Source organism: Corapipo altera, unplaced genomic scaffold (genome assembly GCF_003945725.1).
Source record: "Corapipo altera isolate COAL_440 unplaced genomic scaffold, ASM394572v1 49, whole genome shotgun sequence".
Classification (NCBI taxonomy): domain Eukaryota; kingdom Metazoa; phylum Chordata; class Aves; order Passeriformes; family Pipridae; genus Corapipo; species Corapipo altera.
Window position 1 is genome coordinate 15,878,813 of NW_020884879.1, and position 26,438 is coordinate 15,905,250.

Below are 26,438 nucleotides of genomic sequence, written 5' to 3' on the forward strand. Positions count from 1 at the left end.
TGAATCCTTCGCTTTTTCTTTTTCTCTCCTCTGTCCAGTTGCAGAGGGGAGTGAGAGAGTGGCTTTAGCGGGTACCTGGCATCCAGCCAGGGTCAACCCACTATACTGTGCAAAACCAACATCCAAACATTCAAGGAAACAGCAGAAGTATGTAACTGTAGACACAGTATTACAAACTAATGCTAACATATAATAGAAAGTATACTTAGCAAAAGGCTACATTTTAGCTGACCTTACAGTTCTGAATATTAGATTAAATAACATTTCAATTATTAGATGTAATAATATCTCTGTGTGACTATTGCTAAGTAACTATATTGACTGTGGTAATGGACAGGAGGTTTTTAACATGAATAGGGCTGTAGAGAAAGTGCCTTCAAGTTTATCAAATTGAATAAGAACAGAAAAAAATGAAAAAAGGGGGAAAAAAGCTTGTATTTGGTAAATTGAGTAGTTTTGGATCACAGCACATGATGAAGTAAAGCAGTGAAGAACGTGTAAGTTCTTTTGATGGTTTGCTAACCACAGGGAAAGCAGCTCTGCCTTGTAGCTGTGTAATTCAAAGCACTACGATGCATGGCTCACATGGAACTTGATATCCAAATGCACATTCTTACCCAGTTCCCATTGCCTCAACACAAGTTGCTTTTATTTCCTGAAAGCAAGTAATTTTTCAAAACACCAGTGCATAAGAAACAGCAACTATGTCAGCAATCAATTTAAGACCAGCTTATCCCATCCCTGTGAATAAAGTTAGCTACTATTTTAGGGAACTGATTATGTAGTGAGGTTGCTCTTTCATCACACAGCACACATCTGTCCAGAGCAAAGAAGCTATTAGACTCTTGGATACATATTTTCCCCCAGAAACTATAGATCAAGTCTTACGGGAAAAACTATGCAGTATCTCAGGAAGGTTTTAGGAGGTAAAACAAGGGAGAATTATGCATCTGCACCGAACTAAAATTAGAAAAGCTGCCATATGGCTCTGTGAAGCCAGCAGCACGTTCTTATTCATTAGGAAGCATTCTGCTAACATAAAAACACAAGGCCTTCCTGTGCTCTCCAAATGTGTTTATCTTTTCAACATTAATGCATGATATATCATCAGGCTGCTGAAATCTCCTGCAGTGCATATTAAAAAAGCACAGCTGCACTTTTTCTCAGCACGTTTATTCACTGAGAGTAATCTAAGAGCTCAGATTTGCCCACCTCCCTGACACACAGCCCTCTTGTCAGCCCGGCTCCCCTTTGGTTGGAAAGGGCTGCATTCCCACTGCATGCTCGCCTGCCCAGCTCATCTCCCCATGCTCTGCTCAGCTCAGCTCAACTCATCACACCCACATGGTTTAGCTTCATATTTACTACTGCTGGTAGAAGCACACTTAAATGGTAAACGACCCCAGGGCTTAAGCTAAAAGCCCTTGGAAAGCTGTAAGCTCAATTACTCGCTCAGGAGTAACAGCACTTACAACACTGATTTCTCTTTTCTAGTGTTTTCAACTTCTAACTGGCACAGCTGCTCTCCCACCCCACACATACCTGCCCCACTTTCCCACCATAAAGAAGCATCAGTAAGGCACTAGCTCTACAAAAAGCTTTGCATTCTCACAATACCACTGAATACAGATAAACTTTCATGGAGCTCTTCAAGCTTTGAGTGAAGTCCGCTCTTAGAAAATTCAGTAACAGTAGCCAGCGTATAAAATTTTCATGGACACTGAAAGTAAAACAAGCACTGAAAACCCATGATGGATTTAGGAATAGCAACAAATGGAAGCAATAATATCTAAAATTAATACTAGTTTTACGTTTCTTAATAATTTTCACATTTCGCCATCATTCTTTTCTTGTAAAGTCAGCATTTTTGTCACTCAATACAACTTCTGTAAGAAGTACTGCCTGAGAAATAATTGCCCCCAGCTCAGTTAAACTGGAACAAGGACAAAATTCGTGAAATTTAACTTACCAAGAATAATATTTAACTGCTGGAGAGAAAGAAGCCTATTATCTATCTCTGTATGTATTTTTTCGTTAATACTTTAATAGTCATTTTACTACCTTTTTCTTGGTTTCTTCTCTTCCCCCCTCTCATTTTGCCTGTCTTTTCTGTCATCACATCTATGACCTCTTTTTCTTCTCATTATCACAAAACTCAATGGCTTACTTCTTGAAAGTGAAGGAGAAGACAGGCAGCAGCAGCAAAGCGTCCACTCCTTCCTCCACTCACCCCAGGAGCCAGTTGGCTCCAAGCCCCATGAACTGGGGTCTCACAGCACTGCATTCCCGGCACATGGCCTCATTCAGAGCACCAAGGCAGAATTTCACCCTCTATAAATGCACTTAAATAACTTCTCTGAAGATTGCTAAATCTTGGGTTTAACAGCACCAGCTGAAAGTGATGTTACTTACAGAAATTTGTACCTACTATTCCCAGATTTATCTACTTAATGCAGTGGCAGTGATTATTCTCACCTGAGATTACCTCAGAAGGTCACTATTTTCTGATAAATTAAGGACTGGGGACTGAAGTAAAATCCAGAATAACAACCCTCTTGCTGCTGCTTCTTCTGTGAAGAATAAAGCATCCTATCTGGGACCCCAAATCCTCAATGGCTTGATCCATCCCAAGCACACAATAAAAATATGAAGCAACACAGCAATTAAAATAATTTCTTTGCTGATATTATTTCTAGTATTTTTATTTATCAGTAAAGACACAGAAGAACAACTGTCATACTACTCTTTAAGTGAAATCTAAACTAAGACTAAAAGGAACCTTGAATCCTGAAACTTTTTCTCACTCCATACCTGATCTTCAACTGAGAGGATACATCAAACTACCACATAGTCAGTGGGAAGCTGTTTTTCATCTCTTGAACATGGAATTAAGCTTCCATCATGACCATCACCTGCTGAATCCCTGGACATGCTGCAACATTAACCCTTTCCACTAAGTTTTCAAAAAAGTGGAAACGAATATAACTGGGTAGTTTTACTCCTGCTGAATTTTTAGACAGGCCTTAGATTACTAAAATATTTGATAATATTCAACATAAGCTTTTATATAAAATGAAAAAGTGTGCTTAACTTGCAAACTGAAAAATCAAATGTGCATGTATATATTCCTATGTTTTACAGCTATATTCTTTCTCTTTTCTCCAAAAAGACCACCAACACTATTTTTCCGGTGTATACTGACTGATTAGAGAGAGAGCATAAATTAATTAATCATCAAAGGTGCTGACTGCCCAGGAGACTTCCTTATCAAAGGCCAAAATCCAGGATGACACTGAGAATTTATAATTTTCACTGGTTTAAAATGCTAGGGGGTTGGGGGTTTTTTTTGCATTTACACTTCCTAAGAATGTCTAGTAACCACCATAATCACAAATCTCTGACTGACTGTAGTGTAATTTAGAGTATTTAGTAAGTGCCTAAAATACAGTACTGAAACAGCAAAAGAGTACATATGATTGATTAAGTACACTGGCTATCAGTTCCTTATCCAAAAATATCCTCAATTTAATCTGTCACTTATTATTCTATGCTAAAATCAGATAAACAGACTCAAATATATGTAGCTGTAGACAAACACTTAACTATGAAATAGTTTTGCATCTGTTGCTACTTAGATGATTTCAAAACAGTCACGTAAACTACTTAACTGTACATGATAACAAACACCAGGCATCCATCAGCATTGACTTCAAATCTGTTATGTCTATATGGCTGAATTTCAAAAGAAAGAGCCAAGCTAACTGACCTCTGCACTGAAATACTAGATACAAATATTTGGCATCGCTCAGTTAACAAAGTAATTATTTTCTTTGGTATGTACTGAATTAGAATAGAAAATTTTACTGTATTTTTTGGCATTTGCAATTTTGTAAGTGTTAGATATTTGCTCAATGAGTAACCTCATCTTATTTTGATAATTCATCTCTCAAAACAGTATTAATATGAATGTCTAAATGGTGGGAGCCCAATGTTCTTTAACATTTTGGCTGAGATAATGTTTTCACAGACAAGAAACATGGCAAGATCTGATAATTTTGTACAAAACAGGGCTCCACCACGGTCTCAGAAATAATATATTGCTTTTACAAATGTTAATAGCTCTCCAATTGGTTCTTTGACATGTAAAAACATAGGCAAGATTTTGAAAATAGAGATACAAAGGTTAACACTCTTTAGACTAGAATCTGTAGATCTAATTGCCAAGCTAATTAAAGTTACAGGTTTTCAAAACTTAGGCCAAAATAACATACTGGAAAGGAATATTAATCTAGCCAGACTCTGTTTCTTGAAGCCTTACTCTTATGTAGTCAACCAGCTGTTAAAAGGAAACAGATGACACCCTTTATTCGAATGTCACATCGCTATGATTACAAAATAACTGTCTTATTTTGGGATGCTGATGATAAATCTTTGTGACACATCAGATCATTCACAACAACAGGCAAAGATCTTTTTGCTTTTATACACTGCCATTGACGACTGCAAAAGTTTTCAAGAGACCTAATATGGTACACCAAAAAGAAATAAGATGGATCATGGGCTCCCTATGAGCCCACAAAAAGAAGTTTCCATAATAAAGTGTAGGCCAAAACGGAGCACAGATAATTGAAGACAGCTAAGGAAGAACAGAAACAGGTTTAATTTAATGTGCCCATGCTAACGTGGATAACAGGGCTCCTACTGCTTTTAATAGTACAGACTATAGTAGATAAATCTTTTACTAGAAAGCTCTAAATCATTAAGGACAAGTAAATTTTTTTTCTATAATAGCCCAGTGTTCAGAAATAAAAGCTTGGGCCTCTCTTCTTGTACCATCACAAGCCTCGCCAAACTTTTAAGTCAATTTAGAAACAGAAACATTTCTATTACTGCAAGAAAAGCACTAAGAAAAACAAAAGCTTCTCAAAAGAAACTGTTTACTTCTGCATATTATTATTTAAAGGGATTTTTAAAATTCAAATCCTTTACAAAACTGTGTTTTAGATTAATTATATTAATATATTAATTATATTAATATATTAATTTCATATATTTCAATAGTAGTTACATTATGAATACAGTTGGTACATTATGAATACAGTTGGTTGTTGGAAGGATGGTAATGATTATTAACATGCATTGTTTAAGATATTCTCTAAAATTAAAAGATCTTTATTCATTACCCTCGAAAATCTTTGCTTATCTTGTTGCTAAGATTTACATCCAGACAAAGTCACTTTTAACCTCAATTGCATTAATTTGTTCTGTCACACATTAATTAGCAGACATTTTAAAATGCCTGCTAATAGAACTGATAGGTACAAATGGGCTCCCTTCAACAGACCAAAACATACTTAAAACTTAATTAATTAGGTGTTTCTTTAACCAGAAAATGTTGAAGACAATGCTCTGTCCCCAGCCATAGCCCTCCTCAGCACAAAGGCTGGTAACGCAGGTCTGCAACCAGGCCCGTGCATCTGATCAGAAGTGATAATCCAAAACCTTTTCCTTCAGTCTGCAATTTACTTATTTGCTTGTAAAAAGAACATGGGTGCCTCTGCTCCTCATTTCACCCATTAGAGAACCAATAGACGAGACTTTTTAAGTAACAGTTGTTATTTCCACAGTATTATGGGTCCACCTCAGCATAAACATTTCAGGATACTGGGTCTTGAGCTGCTTCTAAATTCTAAGCCATTTGTAGACCTGGGCCAAAGTCCTTACTAAATAAACCAACCAACTAAGCAATCAAACCCCCTCCCCCCAAAACAACAGAAGAAACCATACCCCCTCCTTTGGAAAGAGTTTAAGCTGTTGAAACAAAGGATATATGCTCTTTGTCTGAGCTTCAAAGAAAAAATGAATGGCAATGCCCATGACTACTATATAGCTCAAGGAAAGGAAGAATATTCTTGTACCATAAAGGTTTTATAGACTTGCTTCTCTGTCTGTATCGCTGATATAGAAAAGGGGAAAAAAGCTTACTGGGCATCTTTACATTTTAGATTGCCAACTGCAAACACATAATTATATTTTGAACATTAAGTACAATTGCTTGACAAATTTGTATTGCAATGTTCACTTAAAATCAGCACCTGTAGCAGCTAAACAGATGGTGGCTCAACTTTCAAGCTCAACAGTAATCACAATAATCCTTTATATTCAGCATCATAACGATTCATTAGTAAGTTCTGTCACATCCCCTAAACTATTTGATAATTTCTTACTGCAGCAACTAAGAGTAAAAACAGTATCAGAGAGACAACAGCGAATGGAATAAAACTGTTACAGGTATGGTGTTACTGGTCCTAAAATTATGGCTAAAGCCACACTGAAGGCAAGAGACAGCATAACTGAGGAAGAAGTGAAAAACAAACCAAAGGACAGTTATTGAGAAGAAGAGAAAAAAGCAAAGGCTTAAAAATGAAGCCCTTCAAAACAAGGGGAGAAATATGGAAATACACAGAAAATCCATTCTACATGAAAAAACACTTTTGATAGTTATTGACAGGGAGCATTGCATTCAGAAAAGTCAAAGGGGATACAAAGAAATAACTGAAGAAAAAAAAAAATCTAAATATTTCCTCCAACCCAAGATGGTGAAAGGTTTTGTACAGAAGAAGCAAGACAGGAAGAATTTTATGTTATTGGCACAAAACTCCTTCATATTTTTCCACTAAACACCAAAACAAACAAACTAGGAAAAATCTAAATGAGGGCTCCTCTGAGTATTCCAATCTATATTTAGAAATTACAACCTTGATATCTCTTCCTCTTCTTTTTTTTTTTTTTTAAATTTCCAAGTGAATGAAATGTTATATTTAAACACACTTCCTTTTCAAAGTGGAACATAGGCCCAGACCTAATTTGATGTAAAATAACTTGTCTCTGGAAACATCTCCCCCAGAAGGATCATGGGAATTGCAGGTTGTTCCAAATCTTTCTAGGAAAGAGTGCCTCAGGAGAAAAAGTACCACTGTAAGGCTAGTGCTCTTCATGCTCACACATCTTAAGACGACAAGGGACCATTCTACCTGTTTAGTTTCACCTACTCCTGTATCATGACAAGAACCTCCACTGAATGGTTTGAAGAACATTCAAATCTCTTTGGGAGGGCTGATAGAAACTATGAACTTCTTCATTAAGTTGCTCCAAATTTCAGTTAACTTTCCACTAACCATTTGCACCTTATGTATGAGCTGGCTTTGGTCACAAATTCCAACTGTTAGGTTGTATCCTGCTTTTGTGTGTTGGAAGTCCTCTGTGGCAGGCAAACTGTGTAGCTCCATTTCATTTTGTGCCAGTAAGCAAAGCAAGGTACAGGGGACATGCCTTTCTGCTCTGAGATGACTAGGGCCTCAGTGTAAAGAGGTATCACACTGCTACTTCAACCAAAGGGGCATATGGATACTATTTCAGATAACATGGCAATATCTGGAGCATGTCCAGTTATGGAGTACCTACTTTATGGATTTATGGTTTATGGAATTATCTACTTTAGCAGAACCTAAACTTATGTTCTTTTCTGTCTTCACCTTCTGACATTTGCTCTGATCTTGTGTGAGCTAAAGAAGGGAAGGAGAGTATGTGTGTAGTGCACACACTGGAGTACCCCTTGTCTTGTAAAATACATACAGATGTGCCAACACACTATAACAATGAAAGGAAACAGAAGGTATGTATGTCTTGGATCTCTAACTATCTGTCTGAGAACATTCACTAGGAGCTCAGCAATGTTCATGACAGAGAAAGCAACTGATCATTTGCCACATCATCCTTCAATCTTCAGTTTGTGGGATTTTTCCCAGTTGCCCACTGTGGGTTTTCGCAAAAAATTTGAAAGCTGAAGTAGCAATTATTTTTCATATTCTTGGTGATTTCACATTCAGGGCCCCCTACTTCTAACCAGTCGTCCATACATGAAATCTTCTACAGCAATAACAAAAGGCATGACTTAGAACAGATGCAATTATCTTGATTTTAGTTTGAACACAGAGGAGCCTTTCATCAATACCTCTTCCATGTGCTGTGAATCCACAGGTTTTCAGGATTCAAACATGGTGTGAAAGGCATTGCATCCTGTTGTGTGTAAATATTAGATTATTCCTTTTCAGACTGCAGTCTTTAAAAAGAAAGGGTAAAAGCTATGTAACAAAAGCCATAATAGATGATCTTGACTGAAGGATCATCGCTACTCTCAGCGAATTAATTTTACTTGCTTTACATGCTGCTGAGATTAGTATGTTGCATTCACTAACCTAAATCACATAGCAAGATGTGCTGTTCTACAGCCAGTACCTTTTAGATGCAAACGTTCCAGCTGCAAGAGACTACAAACACAATCATTAAGACTCGAAGCAGAAGGCTCTAATCCTTCCTTAACACCTAAGCTCAGTATTTGTTTTTTAGCACCTAAACTCAGTATTTGTTCCTGACCAGGCACCTCTAAAGAGAGGTGCTTAGTTCATATTGTGGAGGGCTGGCTGTCAGTCTGTATTTCTGTATTTTATTTTTCCCTCAAATTAAAATTCTAAATGAATTTATGATGTTTACAGTTAATAAGAGATTACATGATAAAATGCAAAAAAACCCAAAACAAACTTGTAAAGCTTTGAGGTTTAAAGTGTTCAGTGACAATTAAAATGAAGTCTGAGAACAATACATTTATCTGAAAGAAGACAGCTTTCAAAATTCCAGTTTTCAAGAAGTGATGTCTCCATTCCTCTTATTCAAGGCATTTTTTTACACTCTCAGGAGTACATAGATCATTATGTGATCATTACATATTGAAGTAACTAAACCAAAACTTTAATGAAAATATTCCTGGGAAGAAAAACAGGGAACACTTGATGCACACGCCCCAAATCAGGTTAAATATAAGAGAAGCAGCTCAATCCTTTATAGCATTCCCCAGCATTGGTATTATAGATCACAACCACTTACACCACAATCATTTTTGCAGCTACAGAATATAAAGTAAACAACCATGCTCTGCAAGTTTGAATTCTATTTTTTCTCTTGGTCATTTAGAAGTTACAAAAGAAAACAAAATAAAGATCAAAGAAAAGCAGAATACAAGTAGGATGCAAAGTAAACAAGAAAGTTTTCCTGTACCACCTGCCAATAATGACTATTTCTACTTGAAAAAGGCCACTATCTTAACAGCTAAGAATAACATTTAGTTTCTCTTCAACTTTGAGCCATAACTTGGAGTCGAAGCTGACATTTCTGGTCTAAAACTTCAAGGAAATTTTCTCTAGAACAGAAGTCATCCACCATCGGCAAAGTTCAAGTATAAGTACCTAGACTTTACACTGGTTTCACAATTCTGATTATCAGTTTGACGATTATTTTTGTCTGTTTTCTTGAAGCAAGAGAATCATAGAATCACAGACTAATTTGGGTTGAAAGGAGGATTTAAAGATCACTTAGTCCACCCCTCCTGCCATGGGGAGGGACATCTTTCACTAGACCAGGTTGCTCAAAGCTGTATTCAACCTGGCCTTGAATACTTCCAGGGATGGTGTATCTACAACTTCCCTGGGAAACCTGTTCCAGTGCCTCACTGACCTTCATTGTAAAAAATTCCTTCCTTATGTCCAAGCTATATCTACTTTCTTTTAGCTTAAAACCATTGCCCCTTGTCTTGGCACCACAGGTCTCAGAAAAAAGTCCCTCTTGATCTTTCTTCCAAGTCCCCTTTATATATTGAAAGGCTGCAATAAGGTCTCCCCAGAGCCTTCTCCACTATAGTCTGAAATATCCCTTAATCTTAATAGTTTGAGCCCAGTGCAGACACAGCTATAAGTCGTAAAGATACCTTCAGCTACTTCTTTCATAAGTAATATTAATTAAATTATAACACTGTTTCCACAGGAAACTATTAGTATAGTTAAAATGCCTTATGTGTAGATAAGGTCTAAGCCAACTATTCTGCATGATACGCAACTGCAGTAAAATAAGCAAACTCCACAAAGTTTCCCAGTTGATGGGTCTGCTGGTTAACAACTACTTTTCATCAGAGTCAGAAAAGAAAGTGATAGTCCGCACTATCTAAAACAAGTTTAAATTCTTCAGGGAATCAGTAGCTCTCTGGAGGCATGCAAATAATAAAGTCAACATAAACTGGATATTCAGCCAAAAAGCTTTACCATGTACAGAGGAAGATCAAAGACACTCTCACTGCATCACTCTCAGCTGTAGGTAGGGGAGAGAGCAAAGCAAATTCAGTAATAGATTTTTTTTTTTTTTGTAAATACTCTGCATAAATTCCTTGACTTCACAGCACAAATTCCTCTGACACTTAATTCAGTCTTAAAATCCTATCAGGCTGAAAGTACAGCATATACAAATAATAATAGCCATGCAGAATTCCTTAGAAAAAATAAATTAAAAATTGGTATAAAATTTAAATAGTTCATCTCAAACATGATTAATATAAAAATATAATTACAGTAACATTGACCCAGTAAAATATTTGCAAAACAAAACCCAACAAACAAAAAATCTGCATATGCTCTTGTTTTAATATCCTGATTTGGCAAGATATTTATGCACATAATTTTAAACCTTTAAGTAGTTCCACTGACTTAACAGGGATTACTCATCTGCTTAAAGTTAGGCAGTTGCTTAAATACCTTGTGAAATATAGATCTAAATTCAGATCTGACAAATTCAAAGTAGCAGCAGCCAAAGCAATACCTCATTACAGCTTTAAGGCCAGGTTGTTTTCCTTTAGCAAGCACTTTTACTTGCATACTGGTGCTGGAGGCAACAATAGACTATCTGCTGGAGTGACCCTGTGATTACTTAGTACTGCTACAGGGAAGCAAAAACTGGTTTTGCTATCAAATGCGAAACCAGAAAAAGAAGACAAATATGATTAACAACAAGCCTTCTTTAAAAGTTCATACAGGTTCCACAGCTCCTGAATGTCTCTCTTCATCAAGTACTTCTTCTCTCAACATTATTTAGCTTTCACATAGTGATTCATTCTGTCCAAGGTCTGTCTTTTAAGGCTATTCTGAAAACTAGATCTGTCAACTCTAAAGTGTACATTAATAGCTAGACTGATATTCACCACCCTGATATTCCTTCCCTGAACTACTGAAAAGCTGATCTACAGAACATAAAACCTCTTCAGAAACCGGTGACACATGAAAACTGGACTCTGCAGGAAAACTGAAGTGACACAAAATCACATTTGAGGATACTTTAGCACTGTAGGTTATATCTCACCATATGTGAATCTAAATGAGACAGGTGGATGCCATCTTAAAAAAGGCTACAGAATACAGGTACGGAGAGTAGAAGGAGAGAAATAAGAGATGGAGACCTAGAGTTTAATAAAAGGTACTCAGGTGACTTGAGAAAAAACCCAAAACATGTCTTGTACTTGATGTCAGGACACATTCTTCAGCACTCCAACTGAAGGGGTCAGAGGAGACTGCTTAGCTAGAGAAACTGCTGGAAAAGCTCAAGGTGATCTTCAGTACCCTCTGTACCTACTGCATTGCTGATATTCAAAGAACAGAGAAAAAGCACAACTAGATAATGAAGAAAAGGAAGTCTCAAAGCCTGAACCAGGAGATGTTCAAACAGTGAAGTGTAAAAAATAGTCTGCTTTAAAATGTGAGTTATTTACCTGCCGAGACAGAGGCTAGCATGACAGATAAAAGAAGCTTTAAACTAAGGGCAAGGATTTAATTTTTATAACCTGCTCTATACCCTAAAGGGGAAAAAAAAAGGAAAAAAAAAAAAGAAAGCAAAATAGAGACAAATCAAAAAATAATGACAAAAAAAACCCACTAACGTAATGAGAGGAGTCAGGCAGATGACAAGGAAAAGGACTACTGTTGGAATAAAATCAAATGAGATTGATGTCAAACAGTTCAACTGATTGTCAACTAAGGAAGAAGAAAATTCAGATTTCTTTTATTTGCTATCAGGATTTTGTTGTCTTCAGATATGAGAAAACATTTTTAACAGTAGTTATACAAGTGAAATGAATGTCTTAAGTGCTGAAGTTTCTTCTTAAAATAAGGCAGGATCCTAAAATCAATCAGATACTATTTTACTAAACTTACTTCTTAATTACAATGAAATGGCTTTATAGTTCCTTGGGTGTCTGGCATATAAAGGAATGTTTATTCCCAGTGGTCTTCAGACTTGCCTAAAGCAAGCTTTTTAAATTAAGCACGTGCAAATCAGAACTTCTGTGCTTGTACACATCTGTGTACATTATGAACACACCTGCAACATATATGGCTATTACTCCTTTAAAGTAACTTAGCATAGATTGAAAATAAAAGGAGAGCTTATGCTTCCATGACCATGTAACCCAACCATAAAATCACCATTTCATATCACTTTTATACTATAAATAAAAAACTGAATGTTTTCCAAAGTGCTTGAAACACAAGTCTCAAATCCCCACTAGAAATATCCACTTAAGATTTACATGAATATAACTTCTGTTTCATCTTCATGCTAAAATCATAATTTTTCATCTCCTCTGGACATTCTCAAATCTCTATCCAATCAGTGTAAGACAATATGATTAAAGCCCTCAGTAGAAAATTTTGTAAAGGAAACATTTCAAATCCCAGATTAAAACTGCATGCAATGGTTACATCTACCAAATATCTTTAATTCTTTTAATGAATTCAGCTCTACGCATATATTTATAGCTTGCTTTCAAATTGTAATAAACTGAATCTCTAACATACCACAACTTAGGAATCTTTGAAGTATATACTGTGAGAAATGATGTTAAGATAACAGATAAAGTATTGCAAATATACATTTGCATATCAAATAGTTCAGGATAACATTATACTAAATTATAGAGTATTATTAAAGCAAAAATCTATTACTTTTTTCAGCTACCAGCCCAGCAAGCTTGACATGGGAAATGAACATCAATCTGCATTTCACCCTTCCTTGTTTTCCTTCCTAGAATCTAGAATAAAGTCTTGTTGTCAAATCTCAGTAGCAGCTATAAAACTTGTGGTTTTGCTAGGTATTTATAACAGACTGTGATTTCATAAGTAATTAGACCTTCATGTGCAATTCTATTTATAGATAAAAAAGAAAAGTAGTGAAGAATTTTTAGTATTTATTTTAAAAAGCCCAAACTCTTTACTAAACCTTCAGTATAATAAAACTGTAGATTAAGTTTTCACTGTTTTAATCTAGTATGCCTCGGAAGAAATGCAGAGCAAACCCACTGTGCGAAAACTGAGCCATCTTAATTTATCCATGTTAGTGTAGAATCACTCCAGAGTTTCAGGACATTCATTTAGTTTTCATTCTCCTACAGGTATTGTGTATATCACTAAAAATCAAAAAAACATCTTAACTGTAAGAAAATATTATTTTTAACCTGAGTTTCATGGTACTTTGTGCAAGTATAGTATTATTTTAATGATTTTTTGTTTTAGAAATACATAATACAAGTGTTTGACCATTGTAAAGGTCTTCTAACAGGTCTTGGCAGTGGAAAAGATTTGGAGCAACCTAAAAGTTAATAATTTAAATGATGAATATATATAAGTACAGGATTCCTAATGTGAGGTGATAAACTACCTATAAAACCTGAGAGAACAATAGTAATAGTGTCACTAGGTCTTCAACCTGTTTGCATTGACTATGTCAGGTTTTTTGTGGTGTTCAACAAAAGTACAGGTGTACTGTACTGTTCATGCAGTTTGGATGTTTACTATATGAAACATATTTGTTGATGAAATTCCTGTTCCAAAACAATACTGCATTTCAGAGAATGCTGTCATTTTAATTTTTCTTAAATGGAAAAGCCTTTAAAATTTGCTTTTACAACAGAATTAGCTTCTATGTAGGAATAGGTATCAAACCTTTAATCAGTTTAAAGGAATAATTTCAAGCATTCTCATCTTTGCATCTAGATCCTGAGATGCTATTAATGACCACCTTGAAGGTCCCAGTATTTCGTAATGCCCCTAAAGAGGCTTAAAGTCAACCTGTACCAGCTACAACCTTCATGCAAACACCCAAACAGTTACTAGAACATCTAACTATTATCAACTGCAGAACCTTGTGTAACAAATCAACATCATAAAGAGTAATTTAGTGTCTTTATTGCTCAAGGATGGCAAACTACTTCTACTTCTTGAAATAAATTCATAGCATTCAGTCTGTGTTTAGAATTGTATATTCAGTCACTTTTGCAATAAGACTTTATGATCTTAAAGTGCACATTCACCTTTGGTACAATTCTCACCCATGATGACTTCAATAACTTACATGTAACCTGGCCTGACGAGTGTGAATATTTTATAACAATATGATATTGAACTGAACAACGAAACCCTGGATTTGACAAAGTTACGATTACCTAGAGCCAGATTTTCAAACTAGATTTTCAAGAACTGCTAACAGAATGATCAAGTAGACTAGCAGATTTTAATTTGTGCACCCACTACCCAAGAAAACAAATTTTTTTGTCCTTATCCCTTTCTCAGGCTAAGATAAGGTGTACGTGTCTCTTGGCGACAGCAAAACAATAATTTAAAAATAAATTTGAGAAAAGGATGAAGAAAATTAGGGGAAAAGAGTATCTCAAAAGCCAGCAAGGTGCAAGACAACGATGGACATTGTCCCAGGTTAATAAGTATACCTCTATTATGGGGCATGGCAACATCACTAGAATATCCACTTTAAAAATCATAGCAACCTAATAGGAATAAGAAGAGAACAAGCTAAGAAATAGGAACACTCTCTAAGATTAATCAGAACCACTTTGGAGGTAGCTGACGTAATTTGACACTTTCCACTTAGCTTTGAATAGACTAATGTCTAAAACTGGAAATTTACTTATATACTTGTTTTAGAAATCAATATGTATGCAACATGTAATCTCCGCTTTGTAACTTCATACATACAGCATGGAAAAGGAAGCAATATTTTACCACAGAAATCAGAGAATACTGAAAAACTGAAAGATGTATAAAGTGTTTGAAAACCAAAGGAATCGCTCTAAACACAGTTCACAAAGAGATCCTTCTACATTAAAAGAAAAATTATATGCACCCACTTTAAGAATTTGAATCTGCCCCAAACACCTGCAGTGCTATTCATGCCTGCCCAGACAGACCTGTGCCACAAAACCCACTTCCAAAAATTTAAAGCTTCTGGAAGATTTGGGTTTTCTCTTTGAATAGGAAATATATCAAAAGAAAAGAAATACAAAACTAATCTTCTAGACAAAGAACAGGAAGAAAACTGTCACGTTCTCTGGTTTACATTTATAACAGAACCCTATCTAGAGATTAGAATAGTTTCAAATCTATTGTAGTCAAGGATATGATGTCATCATTTAAAGGACGCAGATAATTTAGTCCACAATATCTATTCATACCAACAAAAAAAAGCAAAAAGGGGTATGCAGAGCATTTACATACCCCACTCTCCTAGATTATTCCTCTTCTCCATGGATTCATCATCCATGTTTGAGTATGTAAGTAGTCTTTTATTTGCCCCAAAGCCATCTGTTAGTTTAACTTTTGTGAAAGCACAGGTTATTTCAATTCCATTAGATACACATATCAGACATTAATTTTCTCTCTTTCTAAGCAATTTTCGGTGAAGCTTATTTTTAAAATACTGAATATGACACTTAACACATTCCGTTCACGTGACATTACAGCATTTTTCGTTACTGATCAATGAAAAACTGGGGAATCTGCTAAAGAAAAGCTGAATTGACTATCAGGTTTGCCAAAAATAAAATCATAATCAATACAAAATATTCCAAGTCAAGTAATTAGTCTTCTTACCTTGTTCTTTTATTTGACGAATTTGCTTCACAGTTTCTTTCAAGATTGCACATTTGTCAGGTTTAAAGTGAAAGTTGTCAATATCATTAAAATTTGCAAAAATCAGCTCTGCAAGTTCTTCTATATATTTATTCTCTTGCTCACGATTGCGTTTCTCAGTGCTTCTTTTAGGGCTGAAAGAGGAGTTTACAAAAATCTTGTCTTTAATGTCAGTTTGCCTGCCTTCTGGCCAGCTCAAAGATGATTTCAAAAGGTTTGACAGTAGTTTAAGAAAATCAGAGACAAAACTGCCCTCTCTCACTACAGAAATATAACTTACAAGTTTTTCTCAATCAGAAAAGGTTTCCTCTGGAACAAGGAAAGGAACACTAGAAAGGACATTACGTATTTTTTTGCAGCAGTCATGTTTTTGTTTCAAAAGAGACTTTGGATTTGAAATTCAAAACACAAGATTAACTGGGACGTTAGGGTGGATTTGAACACTTACACTTATTCCCTCCATGGTACTGAGAATCCAAGGACTATTGTATAGTGATGGTGTATGAAAAAATAAAACAGCTTAAAAAGTTAAACCAAGGAAACCCATACTACCTACATCCAAGTTAATTTATAGCAGTCATAAGAAAAGACGATTTTTTGTGTTAGCAATACAACTTCTGTAAAACTGAATAATATTTTTCAAGGCCTTGATTATAATGTACAAGAGAGGTAGTAAAAAAAAAATATATCTCAGATTGCCAATGAGTGACTGAAGACTCCCTGAACTGACTAGCCAAAAAAGATTTTTTCATATCTCCTAAATTGTCACCAAAATTTTGCATTTTGGCATGACACTGGATTCAAAATAAACAAACAAATAATACTAAGAGAGAATAGTCCCCATCCCAGAAGTAGTTTGGCACTGACTTCTCTTTGCAGGAATGTTGTTCATCATTTTCTAACTGAAAAATATACACAAATCTAACATTTTTTGAACTCTTTCTCACTCAGCATCTTCAGAAGTAAATGGTCTAACCTGGGTCCAAGCTGATCGGGATCCTTGCGCTTTCTTGACTCTGGTCTGGATGGGTCAGAGGTATTTTCTCCCATCCCACTCATCTTGAACACATATCAGCAACTAAAAGGAAGAAAGAGCAAGAAAAGGTTATGGTGGAAAAACTCCTGAGTTCTCTGTTCACATTTCCAAGATTCCAATTCCATGATCAACTCAGATTTTACTTGGCAAATCTATGATTGGAAATAGAGTTTGTTTGAAAGGTACCAACAAAAACACTGTCTTTATGACTCCAGAAAATGCTACATAAAAGTCCTTTGGAAGAAAATTTGTGATGGGTAAGCAAAGCATCATCATCTCTTTGATTGTTACCAGTTGTGTAAGAACAGATAAGTACGTATTGTGCCAGGACTGCTGAATTTTCATGGCAAATTTGCAAGGTTGAATGAGGAAAGACAAAGGAAAAGCCATAGTGCCACACAACAAGAAAAACACAACAGAATTGAAATACATCAAATAAAATGTGTCCCAGCTACATAAAAAGGTACCACAAGCGGCTTTAGTTAAAAACCAGAAGATAATGCTTGCACATGTACATGTACAAAATTGGAGAAACAGAACATCTGTCAACACTAGAAACCACTGAGGAACTGATAAATATTTTGTACATATAATCTACCTCATAAGGAGAATAACTTGTCAAGCTATCAAGCTTGACAATTTGTGCAATAATTTGTGCAATAAACAGCCTGTGGAAGTCCTGCCCTGCTCCTGGTTGTCTGTCGCCCTATGCAGTTTAGAAGCACATGAAACTCGCCTACCTCAGGTTACACACTCCTTAATAAGTACCAATATTCTGGAGGCAGAAAACACCATTACAAAGGACAAGGGAGATGATGTAAACAATCAAAAAGCTCATGCAAGACAGGGTAGTCCCAGCTCGCCATCTGCCTAGTTGCTGCCGGTTTTGAAAGGATGATGGCAGAGAGATGTTGCCAGACATTTCAGAGAGCTCCTGTATAGGTCAGGATTATCAGAAAAATAAACATGAGGGCCACGAAGGACGTGAGTGTACCCAGGAGGTGATTCATACCATGCTAAAATATGAGCTGGATCCTGTAATTCTACAACCACTTCACACTGGCATAAAGTGGAAATCAGATATCAAAACAAGGGAGTTCACCACCTGCTTCAAGATCTTCATTTCTGTCCTACCAGCTCCCTTCCCTCTGCTGGCCTGGTCAGCTGTGCACTGAACTTAATGAGGGAAGCGCTGGGGATTAAAGATGCAGTCCCCTTCTTTTTTTCTTTTAGACATTTTTTAAAATCTAACAGACAGTTTATGTGTTGGTAATCAGATGGTCACTCTGGAAATCTTAGTTTTCCCAGTGAACCGACTGAGTGAAAATATTGCAGATATTGGCAGAAACAGTCCAGACATTAAGGTCCAAGCAGTTCTGCAGGGATGCTGAGAAAGGCTACTCTTTGAAATCTGAGTAAGGAAATGAAGATTTGGAGCCATCTCAAATTCAGGAGTGATCACCACCTAACTTTTTCCTAAATTAAAAACAAAAATTAAAAACCATTAATTTGTGCTGAAAATACATTTTTAACCAGTTTGAGAAGAAAGTGGAGTAGTTTTCCTTTTTCTAGATACTGGTCAAGTTCCGTGAAAAAGACTGTTTGATGCCTAAAACGTATAGCTTCCAGATGGTCTTTGACATGGATGGTGTAAGATTCTATTTAAAAAGTATCTGAATTATCTTTTTCTCTATTGAGTCTATATAAGCATACGTATACCTACGCATACATACATGCTGCCATCATTTTGAGAAGAAACCACTATAAGAAGGCTCTAGTTCTGTGGTGGAGCACAGCTGAACTCTCAAAGGGAAGATGTACCATCATAACCTCCATCATTCTGAACTTGCTGGAGAACTCTCAGTGACTTCATCAGGGCATTCACAGAGCCACACCAACGCCAACCGTACTGCAGAGCATGAAACATCTACCACAGTCTCCAGTGTGGTCTGTGACACTGACTGTTCCTTAAGAACTACATATTTTCAAGAATTTCCAGACCCAGCAGACATTCACATCGTAATTTATCCAAGTATAGGAGCAGAAATACACATTCATCTACTAGGAGCTAAGCACTTTCTTGAAAATATGCAATTTCCTAACTATCACAAGCAGAGCTTCAAGGAAGAAGCAAGATGTTATTGAAGGAAACTGTGACAATAATTAAAGAGAAGCTGTGAGGAGACCACATTTCCACGTCTCTGTCCAAGGAGAGCTGGAACTGTCCCCGGGGCTCTATTCCAGTGTGTAAATTTCTCACTGACCAGAGCATGATGAAAGCTGTATATTCCCAGATCTGATCTCCGAGCCAAACTCAGATGGTGATCTAAAGTTCAGAAGAACAATTAGGCTGTGAAATCCCTTCATTTCTTATGCTTCCCAAGTAATACCTGAGAAATGTAGATCAGCTAACTATTTTTCTTGAGAAAAGCAAGCACAACAATTAATGAAAGCCTGTCAAACATTCAATTGACATCATCTCACCCCTCTTGCCCTCCAAGTAGTACAAAGGTAAACATTTAGAGTGGACATCCCCCTCCAATTCCTCTTCCTCCCCAAGAAAGCATATAGTAACAGTTACTGACAGCTTTCCCACCTACTCTGTCAGGTTTACTTCAGAGGGAAGTTGTATTTTTGCAGAAACCAAAGTTTAACCAGTAGCTCTACCAATGCATAGCTCAATTCTTCTTGCATTCACACTAGATGCTACCCTGTAGGAATTCCACTAGGCCTACGTTATCAGCCTTTGCAGGACACATTAAAACTCATCTCCCACCATAAACTCTAAACTTCATCCTTTTTGTATTGAAGGGAACCAAAGTGGTATCATAATTATGAAACTAGCACCTTCTTCTGTCCTTATTAAACACAGTAAGTGGTTCTAAACAAATAATTTATGTATTTATTTTATTTTCTTTGCACTAAACAGGCCATTACATCTTTGTCTCAGCAGCATTATCAGTTTGTTCTTAGAATGAGTTACCCATTTCTCTTTCACTCATCATGATTTATTTCCAGAAATCTACCACCTACTAACATGTTTGCTCTCTATTCTCCCTTATGTCTTAATTAAAAATCATGTTCTATACCTCAAAGACCTGTATAGGCTGTGCAGTTCCTGTGCTGTTGGTGCCTGTGTTCCAGAGCAGAATGCAAAATCCAGAGTTAGGTGTCTTGGAAACTGGAGAGCTGGACAGACAATATTAAACAATCTACAAAATCTCAGAGGCTACGAGTCACTTTCCTGTATCTAGTACAAGGTACTAAAATTAAAAGGATGCGCCCCCCAAACTGTCTCTCTAAGAATTTAGGGGCTGACCAGGATAGTTCAAGTTCTGCTATTCTCTTGGGATTCAGAAACTGAAATCCACTCCCAAGTTAGGAGAAATGAGGAGGAATCAACTTTTAGAAGCTGTGGATAGACTATTCAACAATACTATCTACCAATTAAAGCAGCCAGAAACTGGGTGATGGAGATACAGTTCCCTCTTCATAGAGGGCTTTCAAGCCTATATTTATCACCACATGGGACAGCCTCCTGTGTGTGTAGTAGGCTATCTGCCTGCCAAAACTGGATGTTTATGAAGCAAAGAGGGCAAGGTTGATTAACTCTTGCAGTGTGGGAATATTTAGATGTGTAGGCCATACCACTAAACTCACAAGTAAGTAGTTCAAACACTGTCTTAAAATACAGGGATTGAGGTTTGAACCCCTCAGGCTGAGGAGTGTAGCCTCTCTCACCAATGACTCTAACAAGTCGAGTCAAAGAGGTGAGCACTCTCCCAGCTTCCTCATGTCTTTTAAAAAGAAAGCAGCTGTTTTGATTTTTTTCCATGAGCTAATTTACATTGAAGAGCTATGCATACTGCTAGATGAAGATCTCTAGAAGGTTTAGGTACCTCTACAAAATTAATGTGGCAGAAGCAAGGAACTAAACCCAAGTTTTTCAGAAGAAAGTACTTCCGGGCACATACAGTACCAAGGAATCCTAGGAAACTTCCAAGCAACAAGTGAAAAATCTCATGGATTTTGATTGAACTAACAGATGAATTTTAGACAGAGAAATAAACATCTGCAGGTCAGGAGCAGCTAAACTGCATATAATGCTTTTTAGGTTCTGCCCTAACTCCCTCCGTACCCAATAATTTATCTGTATTAGAATTTCTTGGTTATTACGGTTTTGTAATGCACAAAAATTCATAACATCAATATTTTAAAAGGATAATTGAGGAACTTTTAAAGTTGTTCTAAATATTCTTAAGTTCCTGAACCACTCAGATAATTTCTCAGAGCAAAAAATGAAACTCCCAAATTTGAAGTCTGAATTTTTCCAAGAAACATTACAAATCAAAACTAAAGCCACTGCAAGTAAAATGACAAGTCAGAGACTCAAAGTTTTACTCCAGTAAACTTCCCCTTAAGGGAACTACCGTAGATTAGAAAGCAGTACACATCCTGCTCCTCTGATCTTTTTATACATCTCTGTAGGAATTTTCAGAAAGAAGAAAGATAAAGAAATGGAACATTTCAATCCATTTAATGCTTTAGAAGAAATGGAAGCGTTGTATCAGCTCTATCATATGTCTTCTGATACAAAAATCAAAAAATGTAGGTAAGGGTTGTTTAGCATGATACAAAAAAAAGGATTAACCAAATTGGGAATCAGTAAAAACAAAACCAGCAGTAATCACTGTTTTTGAGGAGAGAGAGAAAAAATGTTTGATAATGAAAAAAATAGCATCATGATATGTCAGATACTGAACTAAATCAATTTTATTTTGAAAGAAAATGTCTTACAAACTTGAATTTGAATGCACGTCTTGCAGAGTGAACTCACATGGAAGACCAGGCACTCCCTTTTTCATTGTGTAAATTGTTTGAGAGCTGTACTGCACTCCAAAATACAAACATAATGTCCCACTGTAGAATTAGTATTTTGTCTTCAGTGGTGGTAGCAGATTTTTCTTCTCAACATATATTAAGATTTTTTCTATTTCTCTTAACCAAAAAAAACACACACACTTCCCCCCTCCCCCCCAAAAAAATCAAACCAAAAACCAAACCAAAACCCCAAACAAACTAATAAAACTGCAACAATAACTAAGAGCTGAACTTCTAATGCTGACTCAGATGCTACTCAAGCTTCAATTCCACTGGGCATGAATGAGCAAGAGAGCAATGGAAAGATAAATATACTCACTGCAGCATTTTCCTACAAGGAAGGAGATAATTAGAGGAGCAGAATTATTATTACTAAAAATACCTAAAGAACTAATTTTAGTCTCCAACAGATGACCCATTCCAACAGGACATCTCAGGTAACTTAATACTTTCTTTCTCTTTACATTTAGGACCAGAGGTGTATTTTCCTTCTCTCTCCATTTCACTGCCATAGGCCTAAGCATTCAAAATACTTGTAGACAAAATCACTGCCTCATTATTCTAACTGTTAAATGTAAATCAAAACCACTGGAAAATTAAATTTAAAAACTCTAGGATAGTATACGTTAGTAATTACATTCATTGACATCTAACCAGTTTTTACCAGATGTTGGGAGACTGAAACAATAGAGCCTGAAACATGCTTAAATTATTTTTTTGTTATCAGTAATAAAACAATAGTCTCTGCTCTTGTGATGGAACATCCTCCTTTACATCCTCCACCAGCAACTGCTCAAAGCTGAAGTACACAGAGCGACTTAACCTAATTATAAAGCAATAGTAAACATTCATCTTTCAAAAGAGAAAGAAAAAGAGAGGCCCCTGAAGTGGGAGATGAGAAAATATTCAGCACAAATATCACACACAAATTGTGTGAATCTGTAACATCTCTTCTACTCCTCAAACGCCATGAAGGAACACAGCATGCAGAGTAAGCCTTCCAACACTGATTCTCAGCATCAGTGAATTGAGCTAATCATCCAGAGTCACTGTAGAAGAAGATAATGTGCATTTTATCTCTTATCAGAGCAGGCCATCTTCCAAACAAGGCCTTTTAAACTGTCAGATTTATTATAAGCCTAACAAATGCAGTTAAAGAATAAATGAGGATTACACCTTCAAAGCTGCTATTTCAACCTGAAAAGTAGCAAACAAAACGTAAAGTACCATATAGTGGACAATCAGGTAGCAGTACTATACTGCCATGCTTCCATCCCATCAACACATACAAGCAGTGTATATACAACTGATACATACAGAAACAGTTTATTAAAGTCAGTATTTTATTGAGTAACAAACACAAAAAATACTGTTTACTGACCAAAAATACTACCAGTCAGTGAAAAGTTTGGCAAAAATTTTCTCTCTCTCATTTAAAAAATAAAAACAGCTCATACTTCTGTGGTTAATTGTTTACTCAAACATGCAGACATTATAGTTACCCCTTTTTTCCTGTGAGGTTGTCATGACTAAAAACCTTTCTTGTCTCGGTTTCAGAAGTACAAAGGTATTCCACATAGCATTAATTCTGGTAGAAGCCAGAGGAAAGTTGGAAGTGACACGCAAATTCTGATTCTTCACATTTTTTCCTGCTTATGAATTCTTTTTTCACTGGCTCCATTTCAGAATCAGAAAATATTTAATATTGGTACATACTGCAATCTTCAACTCTTTTGAAGAAGGCAATACTTGCCAGCCACTTTCCCAGGCCTCCAAAGGAAATTGCTGTCAGAGGCGGAATAAGATACTAGATCAGAGGAAGGGCTGCTTTAACTCCCAGCACATTTCATTGTAGCACCTGTCAGAATCCCAATCAGTGAGCTGAGCCTGCCTGCCCCACACCACACTGTGCTTGGAAAAGCGCAGCCATTTTGCACGCAGACTTGCTCTTGCACTGGTATTTTGACAAATCCAGAGAGACGTGAATAAATGCTCGGAAATGAATAAAGAAATAAGAGGTGAAAATCACATGAAATAGAAGGAGTAGGGGAAAAAAAGGCTGCATTATCTGGTAAAATTAAATTTAAGCAAGAGATCCACTGCTAAAAAGTTTGACAGAAAAAAGAAAGCTAATGATAAATTAACTCTGATAAATAAATCCTCCTGAATCCTTGGTATAAGTAAGCCACATGTTCTACAACCAACTTACTGTATGGGTCCATCACCAAACACCTGGAATTGGGATATACTCCAAACAAAACAATGTAAGACAAATCTTGGTTGGTGATGATAATCTGATATTAAAAACATAAACTAATTTAGTTAAGGGTATGCTTTTTTCTTCAAACAGCACTATCACTTTTACTAAAGGTGAAACTGCTCAAAATCTTTATCACCCTACAACAGTCACAGAGTATAAAGCAAAAAGAGAAAGCAGAGTTTCTACAAAGAAGGTGGTAGCAGCAAGATGAAAAACTCTAGTCACCTTTAAAGGACTTGTACTAAAATCTGACACACACCTGTAGCCTTTTTTTATCTGAAAATAGCACTTCTTACTTAGACAATACAATTTTATTTGAAATAGCATAATAAAGGTAACATTAAACCAAAATTTACAGTAATATTTACTAGACTTTATTTTATTCTTCAACTCTACAAACTAGAACTAAGAAAAGGAACATAATTTACTTGCAAATGCCACTGAGCCCATGTATCGAAGAACTGAAAACTGGCTCCAACACCTACTAGTCATATTTTTGCTCAGTCTACAAAATGCTGTAACAGACTATAAACAAATGTTTGAGCTGAAGGCTCCTTCCTCAGTCTTTTCCCTTACTCCTGTGTAATGGCTTTAGAGTGGTGTATTAGACAGTAAGAAGACGACATATTCCATTTGCAACCTGAAAGCCAATAATGCTCATGAATTTTTTACCTGACAGACACTTCAAGATGCCACTGGGAAGATCGTCTAATAAACACATTAGGCTGCAAATGGGCGGCAGCAGCTCTTTAACACATGCTGTAACAGTCAAATAAATGGCTAACATTAATGTTCAGTGTTACAGACTGGTATTTTATATGACTTTCTGTAAAATCCATCCACATCTTGAAGGAGAAAGACGTTTTTCTCAGCTACGCAAACCCACAGCTTTGAGAAACCCCCAGTTCTGCTTGAGACTGCCAAAACCCCTCCAGACTGACCCCAGAACTGTAAGATGGCTCCTACCTTCTGTATTCCCATAGGCTAAGGCTCTTAACAGAGCCACTCACTCAGCTGCTTACGGATTAGGTTACGTCAGCACCTCTAATATGCCCAGGAATAGCAAAACCAGGCTTTAATGAAACAACAGCAAAAAAATATCAGAAGAAGAAAGTACCTTCCCCCCATACCCCCTTCTCACCCATAACATATAACCTGTTTGCTTAATTTCTACTTTTAAAGAGGAAAAGATCTGTTTACAACTAAACTTCATAACTCTGTACTGCAATTTCACGTTTGGGATTCTATCTCCCTAGTTATCAACAACTGTTTGTGATTCTTAATATTCAAGGACAAAAGAAATGCAGCTTAATACCACTAAAGCTTTCCTTAAAACACCACATAAAACCAAAAATATAATGCTGGAATATATGTATATATTTGTATACATGCCAGTCATTCTTACATCCTTTTGTTTGCATTAGGTGGGTAACTAAGTTTAAAAAAATAAAACAAACCCAACCCACCAACCAAAACCTCAACCCCTTATTCTAAACCCATTTAGCCTTCTATGATGTATTTAATAAGTATTAAAGTATGGCTGCAAAAAATATGAAGCCTGAAAGCATTTTCACTGGAAAAGGAATCTAAATTCCCATGTAAGATGTTTATTTAATCTATATTTTTTCTTATAGTTCAAAATTATTAACAACTTATGAGACTGATTTCAAAGCCTAGTATTTCAAATCTACTGTGATATAAAATAAAACTTTGTGAATAGCACAGCTGATAAATGAAGCAAATCTAACAACACAAAAAAGGATAATATAGAAAACTTTGTATTTAAACAGCTGATGGTACTTCTGAAACAGTGAGTTAAGCATGTTAACCACCCCTGAGTCCTCTCTGCTAATCTCAATTTCAAAACTGGTATTTGTCAACTTTAATTCCCACACCAACTTGCTTTCCCAGAAATCACCAAAAAGCAAGGAGAAAACCAGACTTAAGAGAGCAGAAGAACGGAACAACTCCTCTCACAAGCACAAGGCACTGTGGAAAAACTCACATCCAGGAACATTTTCTAATCTCATAACTGACACAAATGTATATATTTGCTTACAATACGAATAAGCTTATACAGTTTGGTGTGATTTTCAAGATGCCTATCTTAGCAATGAGAAAAATATGACAGATCACATAAACAAAGGCATTTACACATCTCTGTGGTGTGGGCAGGCCTACATTGGAATTTCACTCCAGCTAACTGCCTGTCAAACACCAGTCTGTTTACTTCAGATAAAACATGTTCCATTAATAAAAAGCTCAGGAAACTGCATTGTGTATCAGTAAAAAGTGGAGGGCAAGCCAGAGAGAACAGTGTGTTTCCACATCAGGTGTGTACAGGACCCATACACAGATATATTGAACCTATCATATTTGAATTTGAGCTCCATCACTTATTAATCTGAGT

The 26,438-nt window shown here is 36.3% G+C and overlaps 1 protein-coding gene across 3 annotated transcripts in view; it reads right to left on the bottom strand.

Annotated features, from left to right (window-relative positions):
- The window catches only part of NCOA2 (nuclear receptor coactivator 2), a 184,329-nt gene that overhangs the window by 59,503 nt on the left and 98,388 nt on the right, over positions 1-26,438 (bottom strand). For all 3 annotated transcript variants that reach the window (XM_027638543.1, XM_027638545.1, XM_027638544.1), the window contains exons 4-5: positions 16,828-16,929; positions 15,813-15,985 (exon numbers count right to left, since the gene is read on the bottom strand). In XM_027638543.1, the coding sequence (XP_027494344.1) occupies positions 15,813-15,985; positions 16,828-16,910 (256 nt within the window). In that variant the 5' untranslated portion in view covers positions 16,911-16,929. The remainder of the gene's footprint in view (positions 1-15,812; positions 15,986-16,827; positions 16,930-26,438) is intronic.